Source organism: Gopherus evgoodei, chromosome 20 (genome assembly GCF_007399415.2).
Source record: "Gopherus evgoodei ecotype Sinaloan lineage chromosome 20, rGopEvg1_v1.p, whole genome shotgun sequence".
Lineage (NCBI taxonomy): Eukaryota > Metazoa > Chordata > Testudines > Testudinidae > Gopherus > Gopherus evgoodei.
Window position 1 is genome coordinate 17,466,540 of NC_044341.1, and position 24,873 is coordinate 17,491,412.

Here is a 24,873-nt window from a genome sequence, read left to right on the forward strand (position 1 = left end):
CCGTTCTGCCCCCTCCCCCAAGTGCGCTGCGTTCTGCTCCCCCCCCCACCCGCGAGCCTCCTGCATGCCGTGGAATAGCTGATCGCGATGAACGGGAGGGAAGGGGAGGTGCTGATCAGCAGGGCCTGCCGGCGGGCACAAGATGCTGGAGGGAGGGGGGAATGCTGATAGGGGGCCTGCTGGATTTTATCCTGTGGGTGCTCCAGCCCCTTAGCACCCACAGAGTTGGTGCCTGTGCTCATCAGTAACACGTGGAAACCCTCTTTCTCCTCAACATACCCTTCTGGTCCCCCGAAGCCCCTTCCTGGTATTGTCATGGGCATTCCTGATACCCAGGTGCCCAGCATGGTATTGGTACCAATTGCTATCACCATCTTGCCCAGCCCAGCTCCTACCTATGCCTCTATCTTAGCTGCTTGCGACTCACCTCTGTGTGAGTGAAAGGTCAGCAAGGAAGCTGCTGGCCTCCATAGTACGTATATATGCACCAGGGATAACGTCCTTGCGCATTGATATCTTCTCTGCACCCGGTTGACTGCCATGTGCAAACACTAATTCCATGCAAAGTGCTTTGTGAGCAGGGCCAGGGCAGGGGCTTTTATTACAGTGAATAAAATCGCAGCCATGTCTGATTATTTCCAAGTGGGGACCCACAGCTGACATAATCCAATCTGCACAAAGGGCCATTCCTAGCTCTCCCATGTTCAGAGGAAAATGCTGGGGGTTCTTAAGGTGCATGAAGGCTGAGACTGGATAAATAGTCTGGAGGGTTTGTGACATGCAGGGTGTTCATCAGAGCAACCTGGGCACTGCCTCACCCAATGGGCCACACCGATATTTAATAGTCTCCATCTCTGCATCTGTTCTGCAGGTTTTCGGCTGAATGCCTCCTCTTGGCCCATGTTCCTCCTGAAAACTCTGAATGGAGCAGAGATGGCTCCTCTCCGGATTTTTCATAAGGTATTGTATTGTGTGCAAAGGGCTCCCCTTGGCACAGGACACCCAGGCCAGCTCTCTGGTGTGTCGTGGAGTTAGACACCTGCGGTTGGCCCATGCCAACTGACTCCAGTTCACGGGACTCGGGCTAAGGGGCTGTTTAATTGTGGTGTAGACATTCTGGCTTGGGCTGGAACCCGAGCTCTGGGACCCTGTGAGGTGATGCTCCAGTTTGGCCAATGAAGAAGAGTCCCAGTGAGACCTGGTGACAGAGCTGCCTGAGTGGGAGCCAGGGGCGGGTGAGAGCTACCAGGGGATGGTGGAAGGTTCCAGAAGGAAGCAGAAGGTCGTCCCTGGAAGAAGGCTGAAGAGAAGGAGAGCAGCAAGAGAAGTTTGCTAGCTAGCGTGTCCAAACCAGAGAGCACAGGCACCTCCCATTGCCTTCTGATTTGAAGCTGGAGAGGGCCAAAGGCGGGAGAACAGTGGAGGATTTACCTGCTGACGTCTCCATGAGAGAGAGCTGGGCCCAGAGGAGCCTGGAGAGGGCCGGGCAGTGAGGGATGCTCCCAGCAGAGAGGCTGAGGGGATCGCCCTGGGAAGAGCAGGGTTACATTCCAGTGCGAAGGCCTGGGGTGGCTGTGCTGGCAGAGGGACAGAAGAGAGCTGAGCAGGAGTTTAGGTGTCACCAAAGGTACCAGTGTGCAGTGTGAAAGCATAGAGGTAGGCAGGATGGCCACTGGGAAAAGTGGGGTTTTAGGGCTATATACACTGGGTATGGGAATTGTACTGTGGTTGGGATTTCGTTGGGGATTCAGAGAACTATGTTTGGGAATAAAGCAGCTTCAAGGAAGGGTTGTGTTTAAGCAAGAGAGCTTGAAGTGGATTTACTGGGAACTCTGAAAGCAGGGCTGCCTGAGACACTTTCTTGCATCAGTGTGCCACTGAGGAGCTGTCACAGGGTAGCTGCATTCTGTCACCCGGTTTGTCTGGTCCCAAGTGCAGAAAGCGCAGGGTGCCATAACTAGAGACCTTGCCTAGAAGTGCACATTTTAAACCAGCCCTGGTATAAGCTGGAGCCACGTCCTTTACCCTCTGACATGGGGCTGAATTGGTTCGGCTCCATCGAGCCCTGCTCATGTGATGATGTAGGCAGGGGATTAATCCAAGCTCAGGAGAAACCGACACACACTCCCTCTTTTGTCCCTCTTTTGTAACCACCTTTCTGAACCCTCCCCTGTAGGAACCACCGTCTCCATCCCAAAACTTCTTCAAGACAGGCATGAAGCTGGAAGCAGTGGACAGGAAGAACCCACACTTCATCTGCCCGGCCACCATTGGGGAGGTGAGAGGCTCCGAGGTCCTTGTGACATTCGATGGCTGGAGAGGTGCCTTCGATTACTGGTGCCGCTATGACTCCAGGGACATCTTTCCTGTCGGCTGGTGCTCACTGACAGGAGACAACCTACAGCCCCCTGGGACGAAAGGTAAGGACCACATCCCATCTCAGCTTCCTTGTCTGCCCAGCCCCTGTAAAGCATAACAAAGCAGACAGGGACTGGCAACTATGAGTCCTGCTTTCTGTTCCTGGCTCTGCTACAGACCTGCTGTGTGTCCTTGGGTAAATTTCTGCCCTTCCTGTGCCTCAGTTTCCCCACAATATGGGAAATGGTATTTGCTCAGCTCCTGGGGCTGGTCTGAAATCCTTGATGAAAGGTGCAGAGGAATTTTGCATTTTTCCCTGAGCAGGGAATTAGTGATTTCCCTGAGCAGGGAATAGTGATTAGCAATCACTATTAACAGTAGCAATACAGTGGAGGCTAGAGAGACTCTGAAAGCAGGTTTGTAAGTCCCGGCTATTCCTGAGGAGGGAAGGACCAGGTGGCGATGCTCAGTGAGATTACTCAGCTCTTCACCCTTCCCGAGATCCCTCAGAACCTGTCCTGCCTCTTCAGAAAACAGGGTCCCTAGTGCCTTCCATCCAAACTGGCAGTCCTGGGACTGCTGGGAATATAGCAGGGGGATTAGGGTCTCATGGGGTCAGGGAGCTGGGGAGCCAGGACTGTCCTAACTGAAAGGACTCTGCTCCCTACAGGAAAGGTGAGGAGGTAAGGGAGAGGCCCATCCGGGGGCAGAGGCACAGTGCCTGCTGTTCATGGTTTTGACAGAGTTGTTTTGCTTTCCCTTAGGTTGTGCTGTCCACTGGGGACCTGGAAAAGGCAGGTCATGCGGAGACGAGAAGCTGTGTCTGCTTCTCCTCCCCGCCCCCAGCAGCCTTGTCTGCTATGGGTTCAGTGGCTGTGACCCTCTGGCCTTGAGGGTGCCCCAGTGTCTGGAAGCTACATGGGGGCTGTTGAGGTGCTCTAACACCTGTTGCCTGCCTGTAGCTGGAACTGCCCTAAAGGACAGAAGGGCTGCCACTTTCCCCAGCCATGAACATTTGGCAGTAACATGCTGGCTGGCAGGTTCAGCAGGGGAGTATAAAGCATAAACCTTCAGTGAAAGGCAGCAGCTAAATCAGTAGGTTCTTCCTTTAGCTACGCACTTCCCTTCGTCTGTGACCTTTGAAGCCAAGGATCTGGCTTTGATGGAAGCCTTCCCTGTCCTTAGTGCCGCACAGCTAGGCCGTCCTCCCAGAGCCTGATGAGCTGAGATCTCCTCCAATTTGCCTATGAATAAACCCAGATGTGAGCTCCCCTTGGATTAGGAAGATGCATCTGGCTGATGGAAGCTGAAATTCACTCTTTGTTTATCTTGGATCCCTGCCTCCAGTATAGTTAACCGTGGTGCTCCCAGCCTCCCCCACTCCCTGCTGTTGGCTTGTTTTGCCTGCTGACTCTCCCTACGCTGTCATCTTACACGCTTTACCAACAAGTGCTCAAGATGCCCAGCAGGAGGTGCTCTTGAGCCAATATGATTTACCCAGCACCTTTGAGGTCTGAGTTCCAGCCAGATTCACAACACTTCTCTGGTACTTGCAAATGGCTGAAATCCTTGTAGGTTTTGGCTGGAGGCTTCTGTTCCTTGAAGTTAACCTAGAGGGCTTTGAGGATGATTTCAGCGCAGTGGGAACTGATTCTATGAGAACTTCTGATCTGTTCAGCCTGGCTAGCCGGGTGCTCCTTCAGACCTATCTGTGCTGAGGGCTGGGGAGGAAGTGAAGAGGCATCCAGAAATGGTACATGTCCAGGGGAACAGTACTGTATCATCGGGAAACATTTTCCTACCAGTTAGCAGGTACCTGTGACAAGCTTTCCCTCTTACATTGACCTCAGCCAGGTGGTAGGCATGGGAAATAGAACCAGGAGGAGGGTGCTTCTGGATGCGATATGTGGACAGTGCTCACTCCTGTCCTGCCCGTAGGGGGAAAGAGCCTTATTCGTGGCAATTGAAAGGAAATTTCCTTGGCCGGTAGCATTTCCCCAGGAAAGTTCAGCTCAGATTCTTCTTGTCACAAGATTTTCCTTCCCCCCTCCTCCCTCTCCTGGTGAGTACTGCCCCAACTCTGTGGTTTTATCCTGAGGAAGAAAAGTGCTGAGGATCCTTTCTTTCCTTCTGTCATTAAAACCCTCACCCCATCTGTTCATTCCTAACAGCTGCCTTCCCTTTGGACAAGAAGGGATAAACACAGCTCCCTCCAGAGCCTGTGAATTGCTGCTCCTAAAGAAGCTGGGGGGAAGGTTCACCTCAGACAAACTCCAGGCAAACAGTATGCGTTTTAATATGGCTACATGGTAAAAGTTACAGGTCTACATCTTGGAACAAAGAATGCAGGCCCAACTTACAGGAGAGTTGGCTTTATCCTGGGATGCAGTGATTTGGGGGTTGCGGTGGATAATAAGCTGATCATGATTTCCTAACGTGATGATGTGGCCAAAAGAGTTAAGGCAATCCTGGGATGCATAAGCAGAAATCTCATGTAGGAGTACAGGGGTTATTTTACTTCTATATTTGGGGCTCGTGCAACCGCTGCTGGAATCCCGTGTCCAGTTCTGGTGCCCACAATTCAAGAAGGGTGTTGATAAATTGGAGAAGGTTCAGAGAAGAGTAATGAGAATGATGGAAGGATTAGAAAACCTGCCTTATAGTGATAGACAGAAGGAGCTCAATCTATTTAGCGTAACAAAGAGAAGATTAAGGAGTGACTTGATCAGTCTCTAAGTATCGTAGAACCATAGGGTTAGAAGGGACCACAGGGGTCATCTAGACTAACACCCTGCCAAGGTGCAAGATTTGTTGTGTCTAAACCATCCAAGGCAGATGGCTCCAGCCTCCTTTTGAAAACCTTGAATGAAGGCGCTTCCATAACCTCCTTAGGCAGTCTGTTCCGTTGCCCTACTCTTCTTACAGTTAGGAATTTTATCCTGAGATTTAATCTAAATCTGCCATACTGTAGTTGGAATCCATTTCCTCTTGTCCTGACCTCTGTGGTAAGAGAGAGCAACTTTTCTCCCTCTTTTTTATGGCAACTTTTCAAGTATTTTAAGACTGCTGTTATGTTCCCCCTCAGTCTCCTCTTTTTCAAACTACATATACCCAGTTCCTTCAGCATTTGCTCATATAGCCTGTATTCCATCCATTTGATCATCTTTGTTGGTCACATCCGGTTCCTTTCCAGTTTCTCTATATCCTTTCTATACAGCAGTGACCAAAACAGGACACCGTACCCCAGCTGAGGCCTAATCAGCGCCGAGTAGAGTGGTACTGTCACCTCCCATGACCTGCATGCTATGCCTCTGTTAATGCAATCCAAAATTGCAATTGCTTTTTTTGCAATAACATAGCATTGTTGACTCATGTTGAGGTGTGATCCTCCACCACTCCCAGATTCTTCACAGCAGTGCTGCTGCCAAGCCAATTTCCCCCCATTCTGTACTCGTGCATTTGATTTTTCCTACCCAAGTATAGTACCTTTCATTTGTCTTTGTTGAATTTCATTTTGTTGACATTTGCCTCGTTCTCCAATTTATCAAGAGCTCTCTGAATTTTAGCTCTGTCCTCCAAAGTGTTTGCAACCCTCCCAGCTTTGTGTCATCTGCAAAATTGATCAGTATGATCTTTGTTCCTACATCCAGGTCATTAATAAAGATGTTAAATAACCCCACTTGAGACTCCCTCCAATCCGACATCATTCCATTAATAGTTACTTTTTGTTTGAAGTTGTTTAACCAGTAATGTAGACACTTAATGGTAGTTCCACCTAGCCCACATATCTCCAGCTTACTTATCAGATGGGAATAAATGTTTAATAGCAGAGAAAGGTGTAATATGATCCAATAGTTAGATACTGAAGCTAAATAAATTCAGACTGGAAATAAGGTATACATTTTGGACAGTGAAAGTAATTAACTGTTGGAACAACTTACCGGGGTGGTGGTCGTGGATTCTCCATCACTGATGATTTTTGAATCAAGACTGGGATGTTTTTCTAAAAGTTCTCCTCTAGGGATTGTTGTGGGCCAGGTCTTTGGTCTGTGCTATCCAGATCAGAATAGATGACCACAATGGTCCCTTCTGGCCTTGGAATCTAAGAATGCATGAAAGTCACACAAAGGGTTAACTGATTAAACAGGTGGCTTCGTAGAGCAGAATACAGAGGCCTAGTGAAGTGAGCTCATGCTGAAGAAAAGCAGAGCTTCAAAGAGCTGAGGTATGTTTTGGGGTATTTTAATGCTATTTCAAGTGTAACCTGTCTGTTCCGATGGCTGCCAATGGAGGTGGAGGAGAGGCTTTTTCTGGTCATATGGCTTATCTGATGGACCACAGCATGCCCCAACGGGCCCGTCTTCAGCAGTGTTTGTTTAGGCAGAGTTTGTGTAGTTTCTGGGGACTGGCCAACCATGCTGAACGGGAACTTTCAGGAGGGCACGTGTGTGAAGAGGGGACAGAGATCAAACAAAGGGGAGGAATCGCATTGCCTTTGGTAGGTGCTCTGTGCGATGACTCACCGGGGAGTGCTCTGTGGTGCAGCACAGCCAGATGCCTGCAGATTTCAGTTTCTTTACCTCTGCATCACTGAAGCTTCTCACATGAACATGGTGCAGCCTAGAGATGTCTTTTATACCACCCAGATGAAATGTGACTGTAGGTGGATTGACACATGTAGGTATGTTTCCCTGTCCCCCTTCCTTCAGCTGCAGGGAGAGGTTGGTGGTGAGATAATCTTTCTGATATGCTCTCTCTAAATTTGCCTGCTGTGTGCGCGTGCTCATTACACTGGGTTATTTAGGAGGGAGTGGGGGTGAAATTTCTCTTTCATATCCATTGTGATGCTCGTTTTCACTAACTGTCCAGTTTAACACTTGTGGTACTCAGTATAGCTACAGTTAGGGCAGATGGGATGGCCCACAGGGAATGCTGCTGTCTTCAGAGACAGTCAACAAATTTCCCCTCTTCCTCAACCAAGCCAGTGGTGCAGAAGCCAATGGGCAATACTTGTTATGCATCTGTAATGGGGTTGGGAAAATATCCTGGGAAGCCCCTGTGTTACACCCCTTTGTTCTACTCTGCAGTGCTCTCTGGGTGGATGTGCAGAAGGGGTTGATGGACACTGCTCATACAGATACTTTAGAAGATGTCTCCACACACCGGGTCTCATGTGCTTCATAGTGTGCTGCATTCTATAGCCTCACCCTAGCCACTTGTGTTTTGTTTTTGGTTTCTCCATAGGACCAGCCTATGGATTATCCACCTAGGTGGGTCACAGCAGACAGTTCTTTGTAAAGTCATACCTGTGAATGAGTTTTCTCAGCTGACTCTTCTGTGCATTGACAGTTTCTATATCTTTTGATATATACAGATACACGTTATCTGTAAAGACACAGTTTAGATACACACCATCTCTGGAATCATCTGTGGGTACCATGCAGCTAACATGGGGGTGGACTTCCAATTGTTAAACCAAGTCCTTAAGTTTTGATCAGTGTCATAGTAATTCAGGCTAAGCCAATAGCAGGCCCAGCACCTACTTTGTAGGGGAAGTGGTGGTGACTTGTATGTTAAGGTTGCCTAACCCTTTAAAAGTGTTTCTGACCGTTTTAAGAGCAATAGGACCTCAGTGTTCAGTGAATGAGGCAGAGGTGCTGGGGAAACAATTGTGTAAACTGTGGCAGAGCTCTGACCTTGCTCCCATGGGTCTTGCGCTTCTAGGCGGTTTATGCTAGCCTCAGTGGCTCACTGTGACCCTCCACGTAGCCCTTCTCTCTCTCTAGGGCCAGGTTACAGTCTACTGAGCCCTTTTCATCTTAGACCAGCAAGGAGGTTGGGGAGAGAACTCCCACAATCTCTGTTGCCCCTGGGAGCTTATTTCAGAACAGTTTAGCCTCCTGTCCTAACAGGGGCCTGACTTCCCCTCCCAGGAGATGTTCCTGTATTGGTGGGTTGGGGGGAACCGGCCCAGGGACTCTAATGGTAGCAGCTGTTGGCAGCCAACCTTTCACTGCCAGAGTTGCTACATTTCCCTGCGCCACTACCCCACAGCTCTCCTGCTTCTCTCTTCTTCACCCTTACCTTAGGGCTCCTTTAACGATGGGTTTAGGATGTCTTCATTAGCCAGACCTTCAGCCGCACTTCCTCTCCTCTGGCTCCCTGGTTCTCCCCTTCCTGATGGGAGTGAGCCCTTTTATAGTATCAGCAGGGCTTTAATTAGAGTCAGATGGTCACATTAACTTAATGGCCTCACCTGACTCTCTGCAGGTTAATTAGAGTCAGGTGTTCTCATTAGCCTGGCGCAGCCCCTGCTCTGGTCAGTCAGGGAACAGAAAACTGTTAATCCAGTGACCAGTATACCTGCCTTCTGCTACTCTGCTGTACCCAGCTGGCTTGGGTCTGTCACAAAACATAATACTGATGATCAGAAGAGGTTGCTAGGCATTCCCATTCCTGCAGGAAGGTCAGAACTCAAGACTGATCAGGTCTTTCCCTTTTTCCCTTCATTGTTACAGAGCTTTATAGCATAGCAGGAAACACATTGTGTGTACATCACTAAAGACTCAAATTTCCTGAAAGACCTTGTACTTTCCGTTCCTATACGGAGAAGGAATCTGGAGGTGATCTGGTAGGCAGGGAAGAAGAGAGTTGATCGCTGCAGGGCCTGGATATTTCACCAATTCTAGTCGTAGTTAATGTCATAGCGCACAAGTGAGATGATACCATACTTTCTAAGCTGCATCGAGGCCCTCAAGGTTAAGTGAAGCACTGAGATATATGGAGGAATGGGAGGAGTCACTGTGCCAGCCTGTCAGCTAAAATATAATCGGTGTCTTTGGGGAGAATCTGGAAGTGAAGTGAAGAAGTTGTATAGGTCACATGTCACTTTTGTAAAAAAAATGTCTTCCGTGTTTTAAGATTTTTATTGTATTCCTCAGGGCATGTGCAGTTAGCGTTTCATTTGGTTACTCTAGGATTAATTAGGAGGTTAATTAGCTATAAGGTAAATTGCCCTAATGGGCATGGCACGGTCTCCAAGAGAAGATGTGCAGGCACCAACAAGGGAGACTTGCAAAGAAAGGTTTAGATTCCGCAGCAGTTCTCAGATGCTTGGCAGATACTCAGTGGCTTGCACAGTCCTTCCTCGTGGTCAGCAGAATGACATTGGTGGGAGAGGATCCTTGGAAGCTCTTTTTCTTTTTCTTTCCCTCCTGTAATGGTGCATGGAGAACTGCTGAACTAACATGCTCCAGGGGAACAGCACAAGAAAGGAAGGGCCTGAACTGTGGTATGCCCTCATGCAGCAGCAGGGTAGCTGATGAGGCGGCAGTGAAAGCGTTAACTTTGTTGGGGCAGGCTCTGAGCTGGAGGCAGTTCTGTGCCTTATCGGAGTGAGCTGGAAATTTGAGGAGTGGAGTTTCTGCCTTGGCACAAACCCAGCTGGCAGAGAAACTCTGAGCCCAGCCAGGCTGGAGAGAGCTAATAAAGAACACATCCTCTTGTTACTGTGCCAAGGCCAAGGAAAGTTACAGTGGGTGCAGCAGAGATCCTGGTACTCCAATCAGATAAACAACAGGCGCTTCCCTGACTCCCTTTGTTCCTGTCTGCTGTTAGCTGTCAGTGCACTGCTCCCTCTGTCAGGCTGGCGGAATTCGAGGCGGTCTTGCTCTGCTTACAAAACAAGCAAAAGTTAATAGTTTTAAATAGTTACCATGGGGATATTTTAAGTGGTGCTTGCATACACTCCCAGACTTGCCATCTGTTGCATGCTTTCTGCAGTTTGCCTGTAATTCCAGTTGGTGTGCGCTGCACAGCCCTGGTTGGCATTGGTCTGGCCAGCCATTGTGTGTTTAATTGGGAGGCAAAAGTTTCAAGAGGGAACAGAAAGCCAGGAAATGCTGAATCCCTCCGAGAAAGTTGACAAGGCTCCCTGCCCCCTTCACCCTTTGCTGCTGCTGTCATGCAATTTATTTGTTAACTGCTTGGTGGCTTCACATGGACAGAGATGATGATCAGACTCAAATAACTAGAATTTCCTCCCTGAGGCAAAGGTAACAGATATTTTGTGATTTTTGTTTGTTTGTTCCTCTCTAGCGTTGCTCAGTTTCTTCTCCTTTTTTTGAGGTTAGGGTTAGTAGGAGGTGGGGAGCTGAGTGTCCTAGTGGAGGCAGATGAACATTTGCTATTTAAATAAGGTCTTGTGCTTTAGTGCTTGATAGAGAGAGAAGAAAAAATAACTTGTGACTGTAGGGTTTGCAATTGAAAATGAATGTGATTCAGGGCTCAGGAAGCGAGGTAGTTGGCAGAACTCCAGGCCTGGGGAGCTTACGAGAGAAGGACGACAGGGCTGTCATGCCTTTCTGTACTGAGCTGGCTGGTTACTGCTTGGATTTATGGCCCTGAACTCTACAAGGTTAGGACCGCACAGATAGAACCCGTGTGCCAACAGCAGGAGCAGCAGGAATGTTCTGGCAAGAAATCTCTCCATTGAGCTACAGTGTTTGTAATGTACGTATTCTAAATGCTGCTGACTTTGGGTTTATTGCTGGAAACTAACCAGCCAGACTCTGAAACCATCTGGAGCACGGGATCACGGTACTTAGCACTAATCCCTTCTCTGCTCTGAAATGCCAAGGGAGTGACAGTTTCTCACCCTCAGCTCCCTTGAGACTGCTCCTTGAGGAAAGGGGTTTGGTCGATGCAGAGTTCGGGGTGAGGAGTTAAGGGGCACAAAGAAAGCAAAGATCCAAGGTGGAACAGCAACATCCATAGAGACCTAGACTCCAGAGGCAGCAACGGACCAGGGATACGGGATTGTGGTCTAAAAGCCAACTTCAGAAGAATTATGGGAAATTCTGAGGTGACGTGCTCACTTAGTGGCTTGGTGGCCCACTGGATAGGCATGGAGATAAAGACCTGCCGAAACAAACTACAGACTACAGCCCTTTGATCCTAATGAGCTTGGCTCCCGCTGCAAGGTGAACTCATTTGCTAGGCACGTACCTTGATCCTTCTCATAACTGTGTGCTCTGTATTACTGCTGTTGGCAGTTTGAATGGCTGTGGAGCTCACGCAAGCTCTCCCTGACAGGCTGCATCAAAGGGGCCCAGTGGAGGAGGGCATGACAGTAGGTCCTTTGTAGAGTAGTGGCAGCGAGTCTGGAATGTGGAACCTGGCCATGTGGATTCTGGGATACTCTAAGTGAGTGGACTAACAAAAGCCTCATAAAATGAGAGGGAACTTGTCCTGGAGAAAGCAGAGATGCAGGAATGTGGATCCTAATGGCTTAGAATTGAGTGACACTGGAAATCGGAGCCAACCTGTCCTTAGTGGCAGGAGGCTGCAGCCAAGTTCAATTTCCTCATCCATTTGGTTCTGAAATTTCCCCCCACCTAAGGAATTTGGACTTCATTAAGGTGGTTTCTCTCCTTTCATGCCCCAGGGGTATTTTCAAAGTCTCTACGATGTAAAAGTCTGCACACAGCATTACTTTGAGAACATTTTTTGTGAGCAGGGTGTGTGGGAGAAGGGCTTTATCAATGGGAACCTCTTACCCTTTGGTGAATACAGCCAAGGGTATCACAGTAATACTTGCTGGTGGAAACAGTCATCTGTGCTGGGCTTCTCATGCTGCTGAGCCACACTGGCAGGCAGCCTGCTTGCTTGAGACTTCAACATGTGTCCCTGGTTAAGATCTTAGAGCGTGGTGTTCATATTGTCAGGCTGGGCGCTTGGTGGTGGTTTGTGATGCATTAACATGTCTATAAGGCAGTGGTGCTCCAACCTTAGTCACCCTCGTCATCCAGATTCCATCAAGGCTGTTGGGATCTATAAAGAACCTGTTTAATGATTACATAGTATTAGACAAGAGTAATCACAGTAGCTGTATCCCTGCGGATCTTTCTATGGAGGTGTAGTCTTCCTTGGCTATGTGAGAGCTCTCTGCTCAACTCCTTTATGTGTTGGACTCGTTACAGGACCTTTAGCCAGGCTGAGAAGCTTTCAGAGCAAACATTTCAAGCATTGAGTTTGTTGTGTGTCCTGTTTTAGCCTGAAGAAGAGCTTGAAAGCTTCTCTCTGTCTCCAGTAGAAGTTGGTCTAGTTACCTCCCCCACCTTATCTTTGTTTTAGCCAGGCAGATAACAGAGCTGACAAAGTGGCTTAAGTATGCTGCCTCCAGACCCTGTCCTTTTTCAGTGGAAGGACTGAGAACTGCAAACAATTCTGCAATTCATAGAATAGAACAGGGGTCAGCAACCTTTCAGAAGTGGTGTGCCAAGTCTTCATGTATTCGCTCTAATTTAAGGTTTCACGTGCCAGTAATACATACTAACGTTTTTAGAAGGTCTCTTTCTATAAGTCTATAATATATAACTAAACTGTTGTTGTATGTGAAGTAAATAAGGGTTTTAAAATGTTTAAGAAGCTTCATTTAAAAATAAATTTAAAATGCAGAGCCCCCCAGACCGGTGGCCAGGACCCGGGCAGTGTAAATGCCACTGAAAATCAGCTCACGTGCCACCTTCGGCATGCATGCCGTAGGTTTCCTACCCCTAGAATAGTATCGTCGAAGATGAGAGTTGGAAAAGACCTCAGGAGGTCATCTAGTCCAACTCCCTTCTAAAAGCAGGACCAGCCCCAACTAAATCATCCCAGCCAGGGCTTAGTCAAGCCAGGCCTTAAAAATCTCCAAGGATGGAGATTCCACCACCTTTCTAGGGAACCCATTCCAGTGCTTTATCACCCTCCTAGTGAAATAGCTTTTCCTAATATCCAACCTAGACCTCTCCCACTGCAACTTGAGACCATTGCTCCTTGTTCTGTCATCTGCCACCACTGAGAACAGCTGAGCTCCATCCTCTTTGGAACCCCCCTTCAGGTAGTTGAAGGCTGTCAAATCCCCCCCTTATTCTTCTCTTCTGCAGACTCAACAAGCCCTGTTCCCTCAGCCTCTCCTCATAAGTCATGTGCCCCAGCCCCCTAATCATTTTTGTTGCATGCATTGTGTCATTCTGAAGTTTTTTGCCAAGGAGATTGAAAAACTCAGGGTGTTGGAAATGATTTGCTGAGTTTTCCACTTCTAGGTTATCTGTTCAAATCCAGATCCATGCTGAATGTATGAACGTCATTGCTGTCCAGTAGATTTTTGATTTATGAGAAGTCAGTGTACATAGTCCTTCCTAGAGGATATGAGAGAGACAGTAGCCTGGTGGATAGACCACTGGACTGGAACTCTGGAGACCCTGGAATAAAACCTAGCTCTGCCACTGGCCTGCTGAGTGACAGGTGCAGAGAAGGACTCGCCCCAGTTCTCCTATCTGTGAAGCATGGATAATGATACTGACTTCATTTGTAAAGTGCTTTAAGATCTACTGATGAAAAGCGCTTGATAAGAGCTATTGGTGTGTCCATGTTCCAGAAAACCCAACTAGCACAGGCACAAGTGGAGACCCCTTACTGGTCTCGTGGAAAGGCTTCAGATTGAAGAATGAGGGAGCCAAGCTACTTTAGCTCTCCTCCAGTGGAGCCCTGCGGTCAGAGTTGAGCACACATGGCTGTGTGCAACTGGCCCTGTTGAGTCCAGTGCTGTGGGTACAGGAGAGACCCTGGAGGTGTGGTATAAGCACAGGTCTGCGAATTTGGAAGTGCTGGGTTCTAGTCCCAGCTATGACCTTTCTTGGTGACCTGGAGAGAATCAGTAAACCCCTCTGGCTCCACTTTTCACTCTGTGCAAATGGAGGTGATCCTCACTTGCTCCAGAAGGGTGTTGCGAGGGTTAATGACAAATTATATCATATTAGTTACGGGATTTGAATGTGAAATGCTGAGTGAGTGATAGATTGTATTGCCTATCAGAGTTCCAGACGGCCAAGTCTAGTACCTGCTTTTCACCAACACCACAGAGTGGGTACCGTGAAAGGAGCCGCGTCACATGTAGTGGAGCTTTTGGTGGACCTTTGTAACCAGGGAACTGTATTGACATTACCGAACTCTTTTCATGCAGAACACCTAGCATCCATGATAAGGTAACGGTATGGGCAGTAACTACTGACTAGACTAGGTGTGGAGAGGTGACATTTCCCTGGGCCTGAGCCAAAGCCCGTGGACTTAGTGGGAACGTTTCCAGTGACTGCAGTGGGATTTGGATCAAGCACCATATCCTCTTACCTGGTCCACTCACCACCCTACTGATATGACTGTTGCACAGTTCTGTCAAGCACAAACTAGGGTATGGCTACACTTACAGCCGTACAGCGCTACTGCAGCAGTGCTTTGAAGTGCGAGTGTGGTCGCAGCGGCAGTGCTGGGAGAGAGCTCTCCCAGCGCTGCAGGTACTCCACCTCCCCGTGGGGAATGCTTTGCAGCGCTGTAACCTGCTGCGCTCAGGGGGGTGTTTTTTCACACCCCTGAGCAAGAAAGTTGCAGTGCTGTAAAGCGCCAGTGTAGCCAAGGCCCTAGTGTCTGCTCTACAGGCTGCAGGGCTTTGATGAACAGTGCTAGATAGAGTGAGTGTAACTTTTCATTAATAGCTCTTTTTGTCCCATATCTGAGATATGATCCTGCTCCCAGTAAATCTAAGGGACATGATGATTAAAATACCAGGGGCTCATCATACTAGTGCTCCTCATGGCGCAGCTCTGTCAGTGGGGAAAAAACAGTGAGAAACTTTGGGAGAAGCAATTGTAGGGCAGACAAGGACTAAGGCTGTTGATGCCAAGCTAGGCTTGGCCTAGTGCCGTGAGGTGCATTGCTAAGTGTGCGAGCTTGATGTCAGGCCTGCAGCCTAGCTAATTACAAGGGAAAGGACTGTTTTTTTGGCTTTCCTGGTGTTTTGTTATTTCTTTGACCCTCTGAGAGTGTTTCTATAATCTCAGAGAACTGCCTGATGGAAGAATACTCTTTCCTTGTACTCCCCTGTCGGTCTCTCTGTATCCACCTGTTGTTTCCTCTTCTCTGGTTCGATTGTAGGCTCTTTGGGGCAGGGACTGACTTTGTTTTCTGTGTTTGTACAGCACCCAGGACAATGGGGTCCCACTCCGTTGCTGGGGCTCCTAGGTGCTGCGATAATATGAAAAATAAGAGTAAAATCTTAAATAAACTGCTCTACCTACCAGCCCCTTTAAGCCTTGTGCCTAGATAATCCCACAAGGCGTTCGGTTAACAATTAACCAGTAAGCCAGAGCTGAGCAAAGATCAGAAAAAAGGTAAAAACTAGGGCTGTTGATTAATCGCAGTTAACTCGTGATTAACTCAAGAAAATGAATTGTGATGGTAAAATGAATCACGATTAATTGCACTTTTAAATCTCACTATTAAACAATAGAATACCTACTGAATTTTTAAAATATTTTTGGATGTTTTTTACATTTTCAAATCTATTGATTTCAGTTACAACACAGAATACAAAGTGTACAGTGCTCACTTTATATTATTTTATTACAAATATTTGCACTGTAAAAATTATAAACGAAATGGTATATTTCAATTCACGTCATACAAGTACTGTAGTGCAGTCTATTACTGTGAAAGTACAGCTTACAAACGTAGATTTTTTTTGTTACATAACTGCACTCAAAAACAATACAGTGTAAAACTTTAGAGTCTGCAAGTCCACTCAGTCCTACTTCTTGTTCAGCCAATCGCTAAAACAAACAAAAAACCCACCCACCGCTATGCCTACGTTCATGCCTCCAGCTTCCATCCCGGACACACCACATGATCCATCATCTACAGCCAAGCGCTGAGGTACAGCCGCATTTGCTCCAACCCCTCAGGCAGAGACCAAGACCTACAAGATCTTCACCAAGCATTCTCAAAACTGTGATACCCACACGAGGAAATAAGGAAACAAATCAACAGAGCCAGATGTGTACCCAGAAGCCTCCTGTTGCAAGACATGCCCAAGAAAGAAACCAACAGAGCTCCACTGGCCATCACCTACAGTCCTCAGCTAAAACCTCTCCAACTCATCATCAGTCACCTACAACCCACCCTGGACAATGATCCCTCGCTTTCACCGGCCTTGGGAGGCAGGCCAGTCCTCGCCCACAGACAGCCCGCCAGGCTGAAGCATATTCTCACCAGCAACCACACACTGCACCATAGTAACTCTAACTCAGGAACCAATCCATGCAACAAACCTCGATGCCAACTCTGCCCACATATCTACACCAGCAACACCATCACATGACCTAACCAGAGCAGCCACAACATCACTGGTTCATTCACTTGCACGTCCACCAATGTAATATATGCCATCATATGCCAGCAATGCCCCTCTACTATGTACATCGGCCAAACTGGACAGTCGCTACGGAAAAGGATAAATGGACACAAGTCAGATATTAGGAATGGCAACATACAAAAACCTGTAGAAGAACACTTCATTCTCCCTGGACACACAATAGCAGATTTAAAGGTGGCCATCCTGCAGCAAAAAAACTTCAGGACCAGACTTCAAAGAGAAACTGCTGAGCTTCAGTTCATTTGCAAATTTGACACCATCAGCTCAGGATTAAACAAAGACTGTGAATGACTTGCCAACTACAAAAGCAAGTTTCTCCTCCCTTGGTGTTCACACCTCAACTGCTAGAAGAGGTCCTCATCCTCCCTGATTGAACTAACCTCGTTATCTCTAGACTGATTCTTGCCTGCATATTTATACCTGCCTCTGGAAATTTCCACTACATTCATCTGACGAAGTGGGTATTCACCCACAAAAGCTTATGCTCCAATACGTCTGTTAGTCTGTGAGGTGCCACAGGACTCTTTGTCGCTATTTACAGATCCAGACTAACACAGCTACCCCTCTGATACTTAAGACAAACAAGTTTGTTTACATTTACAGGAGATAGTGCTGCTCTGTTTTACCCACATTCTGCCATATATTTCATGTTATAGTTGTCTCAGATGATGACTCACCACATGTTGTTCGTTTTAAGAACACTTTCACTGCAGATTTGACAAAACACAAAGAAAGTACCAATGTGAGATTTCTAAAGATAGCTACACCACTGGACCCAAGGTTTAAGAATCTGAAGTGCCTTCCAAAATCTGAGAGGGAGGAGGTGTGGAACATGCTTTCAGAAGAGTTAAAAGAGCAGCACTCCGATGTGGAAACTACAGAACCTGAACCACCAAAAAAGAAAATCAGCCTTCTGCTGGTGGCATCCAACTCAGATAATCATAGAATATCAGGGTGGGAAGGGACCTCAAGAGGTCGTCATGTCCAACCCCCTGCTGAAAGGGGGAATCAATCCCCAGGCAGATTTTTACCCCAGTTCCCTAAATGGCCCCCTCAAGGATTGAACTCTCAAGCCTGCGTTTAGCAGGCAATGCTCAAACCACTGAGCTACGCTGGTTAATTAAAATGAATATGCATCGGTCTGCACTGTTTCGGATCGTTATTAAGCAGAGCCATGTCCTCTGGAATGGTGGTTGAAGCCTGAAGTGACATATGAATCTTTAGTGCATCTGGCACGTAAATATGTTGCAACGCCGACTACTACGGTGCCATGTGAATGCCTGTTCTTACTTTCAAGTGATGTTGTAAACAAGAAGCGGGCAGTATTATCTCCTGCAAATGTAAACAAACTAGTTTGTCTGAGTGATTGGCTGAATAAGAAATAGGACTTGTAGGCTCTAAAGTTTTATGTCTTGTTTTTGAGTGCGGTTATTTTTTTGTACATAATTCTACTTTTATAAGTTCAACTTTCATGATAAAGAGATTGCACTAAAGTACTTGTATTGAGTGAATTGAAAAATACTATTGGTTTTTTTACAGTGCAAATATCTGTAATAAAAATAATATATAGTGAGCACTGTACACATATTCTGTGTTGTAATTGAAATCAATATATTTGAAAATGTAGAAAATATGAGAAAATGTTTAAATAAATTATATTCTATTATTGTTTAACAGTGCGATTAATCACTATTAATTTTTTTAATCGCTTACCAGCCCTAGTAAAAACCCTTAGAAATGTGCTGATTGGAACAGATACCAAGTAGAGTGGAGAAGTGTTCTAATCCTGGACATGATGCAGACATCTGGTATCTGGAGCACTAATGCAGACAGAGAAGTGAGGCCACTATATGGAGACAGTCACTGGGGATGGGAATATTCAGCAGATTAACTGTGAAAGCCTCTCTTTAGTACTACCACTACTTCTCTGATGCCATGTGTTGTAACAGTGAGCAGTGCTCTGATTCTCGGGGGGTGCCAGCTGAAGCTGGCACGTGTCACAGATACCTGGTTAGACTATGCTGCTGGCCCCGAAGTCATGGCTGTTTCCGGAGGAGTGCTCGGAGAGTTGCCAGCTTCGTGCAGAATGGAGAGGCTGGGGATTAGTGTCATCCTGCCTGCAGTGTGGGGATGTTTATTTGGCTGCTTGTTTCTCTAGAGCAGGACCAAAGCTGCTGACTCTGCTGTACAAAGCTGTTGTACCCAAGTAACATGGGGAATTTCACAGCTCAGTGTTCTGCGTCGCTGTTGGAATCCGTGCAGACATTGGCTGGGCTGGGCAGGTATCGGTCTTTCCAGTCCCAAACCCTTGCCCAGCACAGCCTACTGCTCCCTCCCTTTCACCTCTTGTGAGCAGGGGGCCAACTGGAAAAAAAACTACACTTCCAAGCTCAGCCCACAAAATAAGTTCCATCCATTTGAGTTGCCAGCATGCTATACAGTTCACAGTACATTGTGCAGGTGTCCCAGCCATGAGTCTGAGTACTCTGGGAACTCCACCAGCTTGATGCTCCCTCAGAAGGGTTTGAATATATTTGTGAGCTCTGCTCCTCCTTAGGGGAGGGACTGGGGGCAGGGTTTGGCTCTTTGGTCAGTAGTGGGGAGAGTTGTGATCTCTTTCCGAAAGACTGCAGATCTGTACTCTCCCTTTCCATTCTTACATGCTTTAATGAGCAGTGAAACTGTTCACAGGTTGACAAAGTATCGCTGGGCATCTGAGTTGACACAGCCCTGAGCTGAATGGGCAGTGCATCCTTTACTGAGCCATTGCCTGAGGGAGACACTGCTGTACTACTTACACTTGGGCACTTAAGAATGTTGCCTGGAGTGGTGTGAATCTGAGACCCATCTACTGAGCAAATCTGAGCAATTCTTGGCAATGCTGGCCCTCCCTCCAGGCTGGCTTTTGTTTAATTGTTTTATTTTCCTAAATAGAAAGGCATAAAAAATGCCAGCTAAACAGCCACAACTTAAACTAGCAGCTTCGTCAGTAACATCGAAGGCATGTGGAACTTGCCCAAACACATGCAAACGTGAATTTAAATAAAGAAGCAGTTATTCCTGCCTTGTAAAATTCTAAGCCTTTAAGAAATGGGATGCTCTTCCCCTAAATATTCATAATTGCCATGTAATTGGGTGGAACATTTTGCATATTTGATGAATCTGAGACACAATTCAGCACACGCTTTGACTTTCTAGCCACACTTATGCTTTGAGTACTCAGGTCTGGCTTGAACAGGGCCGTGTCAGGCTTGATCTACCCAAAGCAGGGGCAGAGTTACGCACGAGTGGAGAGTAGAAGGCAGTAAGCAGGATGGGGCGTGCAAAGGGACCCTAACTTTTGTATTATTGGCAGTGCTGATGCACAGTTGCCAGTTAGTGAGCTCTAAGGGGGAAGTGTGTATCTAAGCACCTCGTGATTTCCAGCAAACAAAAGCATAACCAAATCCAGACTGAATTATCCTTAGCTCAACCAGAAATTGAGCTTGAGGCAGGAATTACTGGGTGAAGTTCTCGAAGTACTTGCTCACGTCCATTCCATGCTAGATGTGTGCACACCATGTGCACAGTTGCCAGAGTCTTTTCCCTCAACGGTATCCATTGTGCCAGCTCAACTTCCTCTGGAGACATGCGGTTATATGCTGGTATAAGGGCGTCGCTGGCCACACACCCTCTCAGTTTCTTCTTACTAACCCCTCTTACTCTGGCAAGGATTTCTTCCCAATGTTTTTTGGAGATTCTCTTGTTTCTTAGTTATCATAGTTAGTGTAAATAGATAGTATCAGAGGGGTAGTCGTGTTAGTCTTGATCTGTAAAAAGCAACAAAGAGTCCTGTGGCACCTTATAGACTAGCAGTCTATAAGGTGCCACAGGACACTATCGCTTTTTATAAATAGATAGTTCCTGTCATCGAGGGACTCTTTCACCCCAGGGGCCGGACATGCCCTAGTCTCTGGGCTTCAAGTCTTGAGCCTCCTGTGGAAAACCTATGCCTGTAAGTGACCCGCACTCCAGCTGCTCAAAGTGCTTGTGGGAGACTCACATGAAGGACAAGTGCCAGATCTGTCAGGACATCAGACCCAGCAGTAAAAAAGACAGAGACATTAGGCAGAAGGCTATCCTCAGACCAGCCGAAGAGCTGAGCTGCTTCTATTCGGATCCAAGCACTTCCCTGCACCGTTCACTGGCTACTAATTCACCGCTCTTCCCTTTGGCCTGTTGGCAGCGCCCCAGGGTTTTCATGAAGTGTATGGCAATAGTAGCAGCTTTCCTCAGACCGTGAAGTGTTCAGGTCTACCAATAACTTGATGACTGGATGATCAAAGGTCGGTCGCAGGTTCAAGTACAGAACAGCATCAGCATGGTCAAAGCCACCTTCTGAGTGCTGGGTCTGCTGATAAACTAGCAGATATCAATTCTTGTCCTGGTTCAGAGAATAGAATTTATTGGGACAGTATTTGACTCAACCCAAGCCAGGGCCTTCCTGCCTGAAGACCAATTCCAGACCATGTTGGACCTGATATCCAATATCAAGGTCTATCCAATCACAACAGCTCGGATTTGCCTCAGGCTGCTGGGGCATATACTTGTACTTACATGGTCCAGCACTCAAGGCTGCTCCTCATACCCCTCCAGATATGGCTAGTGCAAGTTTACTCCTTGAGCAGACACCACTTGGACTCAGTGCTCATGGTCCCTCCTCTGGTCCTCGCATCCGTGGACGGATGGAAAGACTGGAGATTGGTAATGGTGGGGGACCTCTCATCTGTTGAGACCTAGGGTGGGGATCCCACCTCAACAACCTCAGGGCCTGTGGTCCCAAGAACTCTCCCTGCACATAAACATCCGGGAGCTCAGGGAGGTACGCTGAGCATGCCAAGTGTTCCTCCATGAGATCTCAGGCAGGTTGATGCAGGTCCTGACAGACAATACTGCGGCCATGTTTTACATCAACAAGCAGGGAGAGGCTCGATCTTCGGCCTCGTGTAAGGAGGCCAGCTGTCTGTGGGACTTCTGTGTGATGCTCTCCATTCATCTCGAGGCGTCAGATCTCCCAGGAGCCTGGACTGTACTGGCAGTTCATCTCAGGATCCTTTTCCTCTCACCACGACTGGTCCTTTTACCCAGAGGTCACAGGTTCATCTTCCAAAAACGGGGGCTCCCCAGGTGAACGTTTTCGCTACCAGGCAGAATAGGAAGTGCCATCAGTTTTGTTCACTATGCAGGCTCGGCCTGGGCTCCCTCTCCGATGCTTTCCTGCTCCTGTGGACAGATCTTATTTTACACCTTTCCCCCAATCTCCTTGGTTCACAAGGTCCTCCTAAAAATCAAACAGGACAAGGCAAGAGTTATTCTGATAGCCCCTGCATGGCCACATCAACACTAGTTTAGCGTGCTTCTGGAGCTGTTGGTAGCAACTCCCCCTTTCACTCACACACCATCCGGACCTAATTTCACCAGACCACATCCGGTTTCTTCACTCCAACCTTGCCTCCCTGCACATAATTGCATGGATGCTGCACGGCTGAACCCTGAAGAACAGGCTTTCTCGGAACAGGTCCAGCAGATCTTGCTAGATAGTAGAAAGCCTTCCACCAGGGCAATCTATTCGGACAAGTGGAAGTGCATCTCAATTTGGGCTTCTGAGCATGCTCTCTCTCCCCATCTCAATCTTTCCTGCAGTCTGTCTTGGACTGTTTGCTCCAGTTAAAGCAGCAGGGCCTGGCCCTTGCATCTATTAAGATGCATTTAGCAGCCATCTCAGCCTTCTACCCACTGGTGAACAGCAGATCAGTGTTCTTTCACAAGATGACAGTGTAGTTTCTCAAGCGCTGTAGAGGCTCTGTCCTCAAGTCTGCAAGCTGACCGCCCCTGCCTCCCATGGGACTTAAATCTGGTTCTTCCAAGACTCATGGGTTCCCCCTTCAAGCCGTTAGCATCATGCCCTCTGCTACTTCTCTCTACTAACTTTCCGTAACTGTTCTTCAAGATGTGTTGCTCATATCCATTCCATGTTGAGTGTGTTGCTGGAGAATTTTCCCTCAGTAGTAGCTGTCAGACCAGCTCTTGCACCCTCTCGGTTCCTTCTTGCAGGTAACTCCAACAGAGAGGTAGGAGGGTGGGTCATGGAGCAGACATGGGCAATACATCTCAAAGAGCAACAGTTACGAAAGATTGAGTAACTGTTTTCTTCTTCGAGTGCTTGCTCATGTCCATGCCCTATAGAAGGTCGCCTTCCTGGTGGTGATCACCTCTGGCAGAGTGGTCTTTGAAATCAAGGACCTTATGTCAGAACCACCATACACTATGTCCTTTAAGGACAAGGTCCAACTGCGCCTCCATCTGGCCTTCCTACCAAAGGTGGTGTGTCAATTCCATAACAACCAAGTCATGTCTCTACCAGTCTTCTTCCCGAAACCTCGTGAAAACTGAGGAATGGTGGCTTCACTCATTGGATGTTAAGCGTGCCCTCACTTTTTTTTATTGAGAAGACTAAACTCTTCCTCAAGTCCACGCAACTCTTCGTAGCAATAGCGAAAAGGATGAGAGGACTTCCTGTGTGAGCCCAGAGGATCTCATCCTCACCTGTATTTGGGCCTACTATGAGCAGGCGAATGTCCTGCCTTTGGCTATCTAACTACTCACTCCACAAGGCTTCGTCAGCAGCGTTTCTCACACAGGTCCCAGTCCAGGACATCTGCAGAGCTGAAACCTGATCATTTGTGCATACCTTCACATCCCACTACACCATCACCCAATAGCCCCAAGGCGATGCCACTTTCAGAAGAGTAGTGTTTCAGTCAGCTTATCCATGAACTCCGAGCCCACTCCGGGGGGACCGCGTGTGAGTCACCTTGCTTGGCATGGACATGAGCAAGCGCACGAAGAAGAAAAAACAGTTAATTAAACTTTTGTAATTGTTGTTCTTTGAGATGTGTTGCTCATGTCCGTTCCATGATCCACCATCCTACATCTCTGTTGGAGTTACTGGCAAGAAGGAACTGAGAGGGTGCAAGGTCGGTGGCACTCCTCATACAAGTGCATAACCGTGCGACTCCAGAGGGCGCTAGAACCAGTCCGACAGATACCACTGAGGGAAACTTCTCCAGCCGCCTTAAAATCTAGGAATCTGGGGATTCCACTCAATGCCTTGTCTCCTTATTAGACATATACTGGAGGCTAATCCTGCAATTCCATGTTTGAGCCTTTGCATCCAGCAAATTCCTAACAGAATTTTCTCTGAAATCAGTCTATCTTTATGTGCATGTAAACTTGCCCATCTCCATTGAATATCTCTCTAATCTCTCTTCTGGGCTGGATCACTCCCATGCCATACTAGTGGTATGGGACAGGGTCTGCCAGTCATGGGCTCTTGCAGCAAAAAGAAACCACTAACCATGTTCTCCCTCCAAGAAGAGTAACTTCAGAGCCATTTTCGGTAGAGAGAATGTTAAATAAAGATGGATGAACTGTGTGGACTTCTGGACAGAACTAGTGCCTTACCTGCTTGTTTGATCAGTGGGCATATACCACTGGTCATTATTAGAAAATCAGTTGCCAATGATTATCACATGGTGCATCAGTATTTCCCTTGCTTAGAACAGGGATCTCTGTTACGGTAACTGCTGGTAAATGCTGACTGTTTAATGGCTACTGCTGTGTCTCAAGGGAGGAGAACGACAGACAGGAAACCCTTCATCTCTATACGTATTCTACTCCACTGTACAGCCTGACCCCAGAGAGTCTTGTTTTTATTTTATTTAGGCTTGGACAAGACTGGGGGAAGCTGACAATTGATAAATGCTGTTTTCTGGTGTTGGTTAAAGTGCCAAGGAGACTTATCTTTAATAGAATCTCTCACAAAGCTTAGCTGAATTTAACAGCAAGGTGAAGCTTCAACTATTGCCAGTGCTACACACCAACTGCGTATACGTCATGGATTCCACAGCTGGGAAAAGATGTTTGTTCCTTTAGAAACTGGTGGCTTAGGTTTTTTGGCAAGGGTCTTTGCTGCTGCTGCAGCAGGCTGGAAATGCTGCAGAAGATGTATTTTTATGGAATTAATATATAAATTCTCATTCAATCAGTAATGTAATTCTGGTGTTAATTTGATACTAAATTCAATTTATTCAGCTTGGGGCCCTAAATTTCTCATTTTCAGTATGCCACAGATATTTGTTCTGGCAATATAACTGCACTGTAGAAATTGTCTAAGGGGAAGCTGGAAGTTTTGATAGTTGGGTAGAGTTCGGTATGAGCTTTTAGTA

At 47.3% G+C, this 24,873-nt stretch overlaps 1 protein-coding gene across 5 annotated transcripts in view; it reads left to right on the plus strand.

Moving 5' to 3' along the window:
* Positions 1–24,873, plus strand: part of SCMH1 (Scm polycomb group protein homolog 1) — a 111,261-nt gene that overhangs the window by 47,717 nt on the left and 38,671 nt on the right. For all 5 annotated transcript variants that reach the window (XM_030538752.1, XM_030538755.1, XM_030538754.1 and 2 more), the window contains 2 exons: positions 872–960; positions 2,177–2,420. In XM_030538752.1, the coding sequence (XP_030394612.1) occupies positions 872–960; positions 2,177–2,420 (333 nt within the window). The remainder of the gene's footprint in view (positions 1–871; positions 961–2,176; positions 2,421–24,873) is intronic.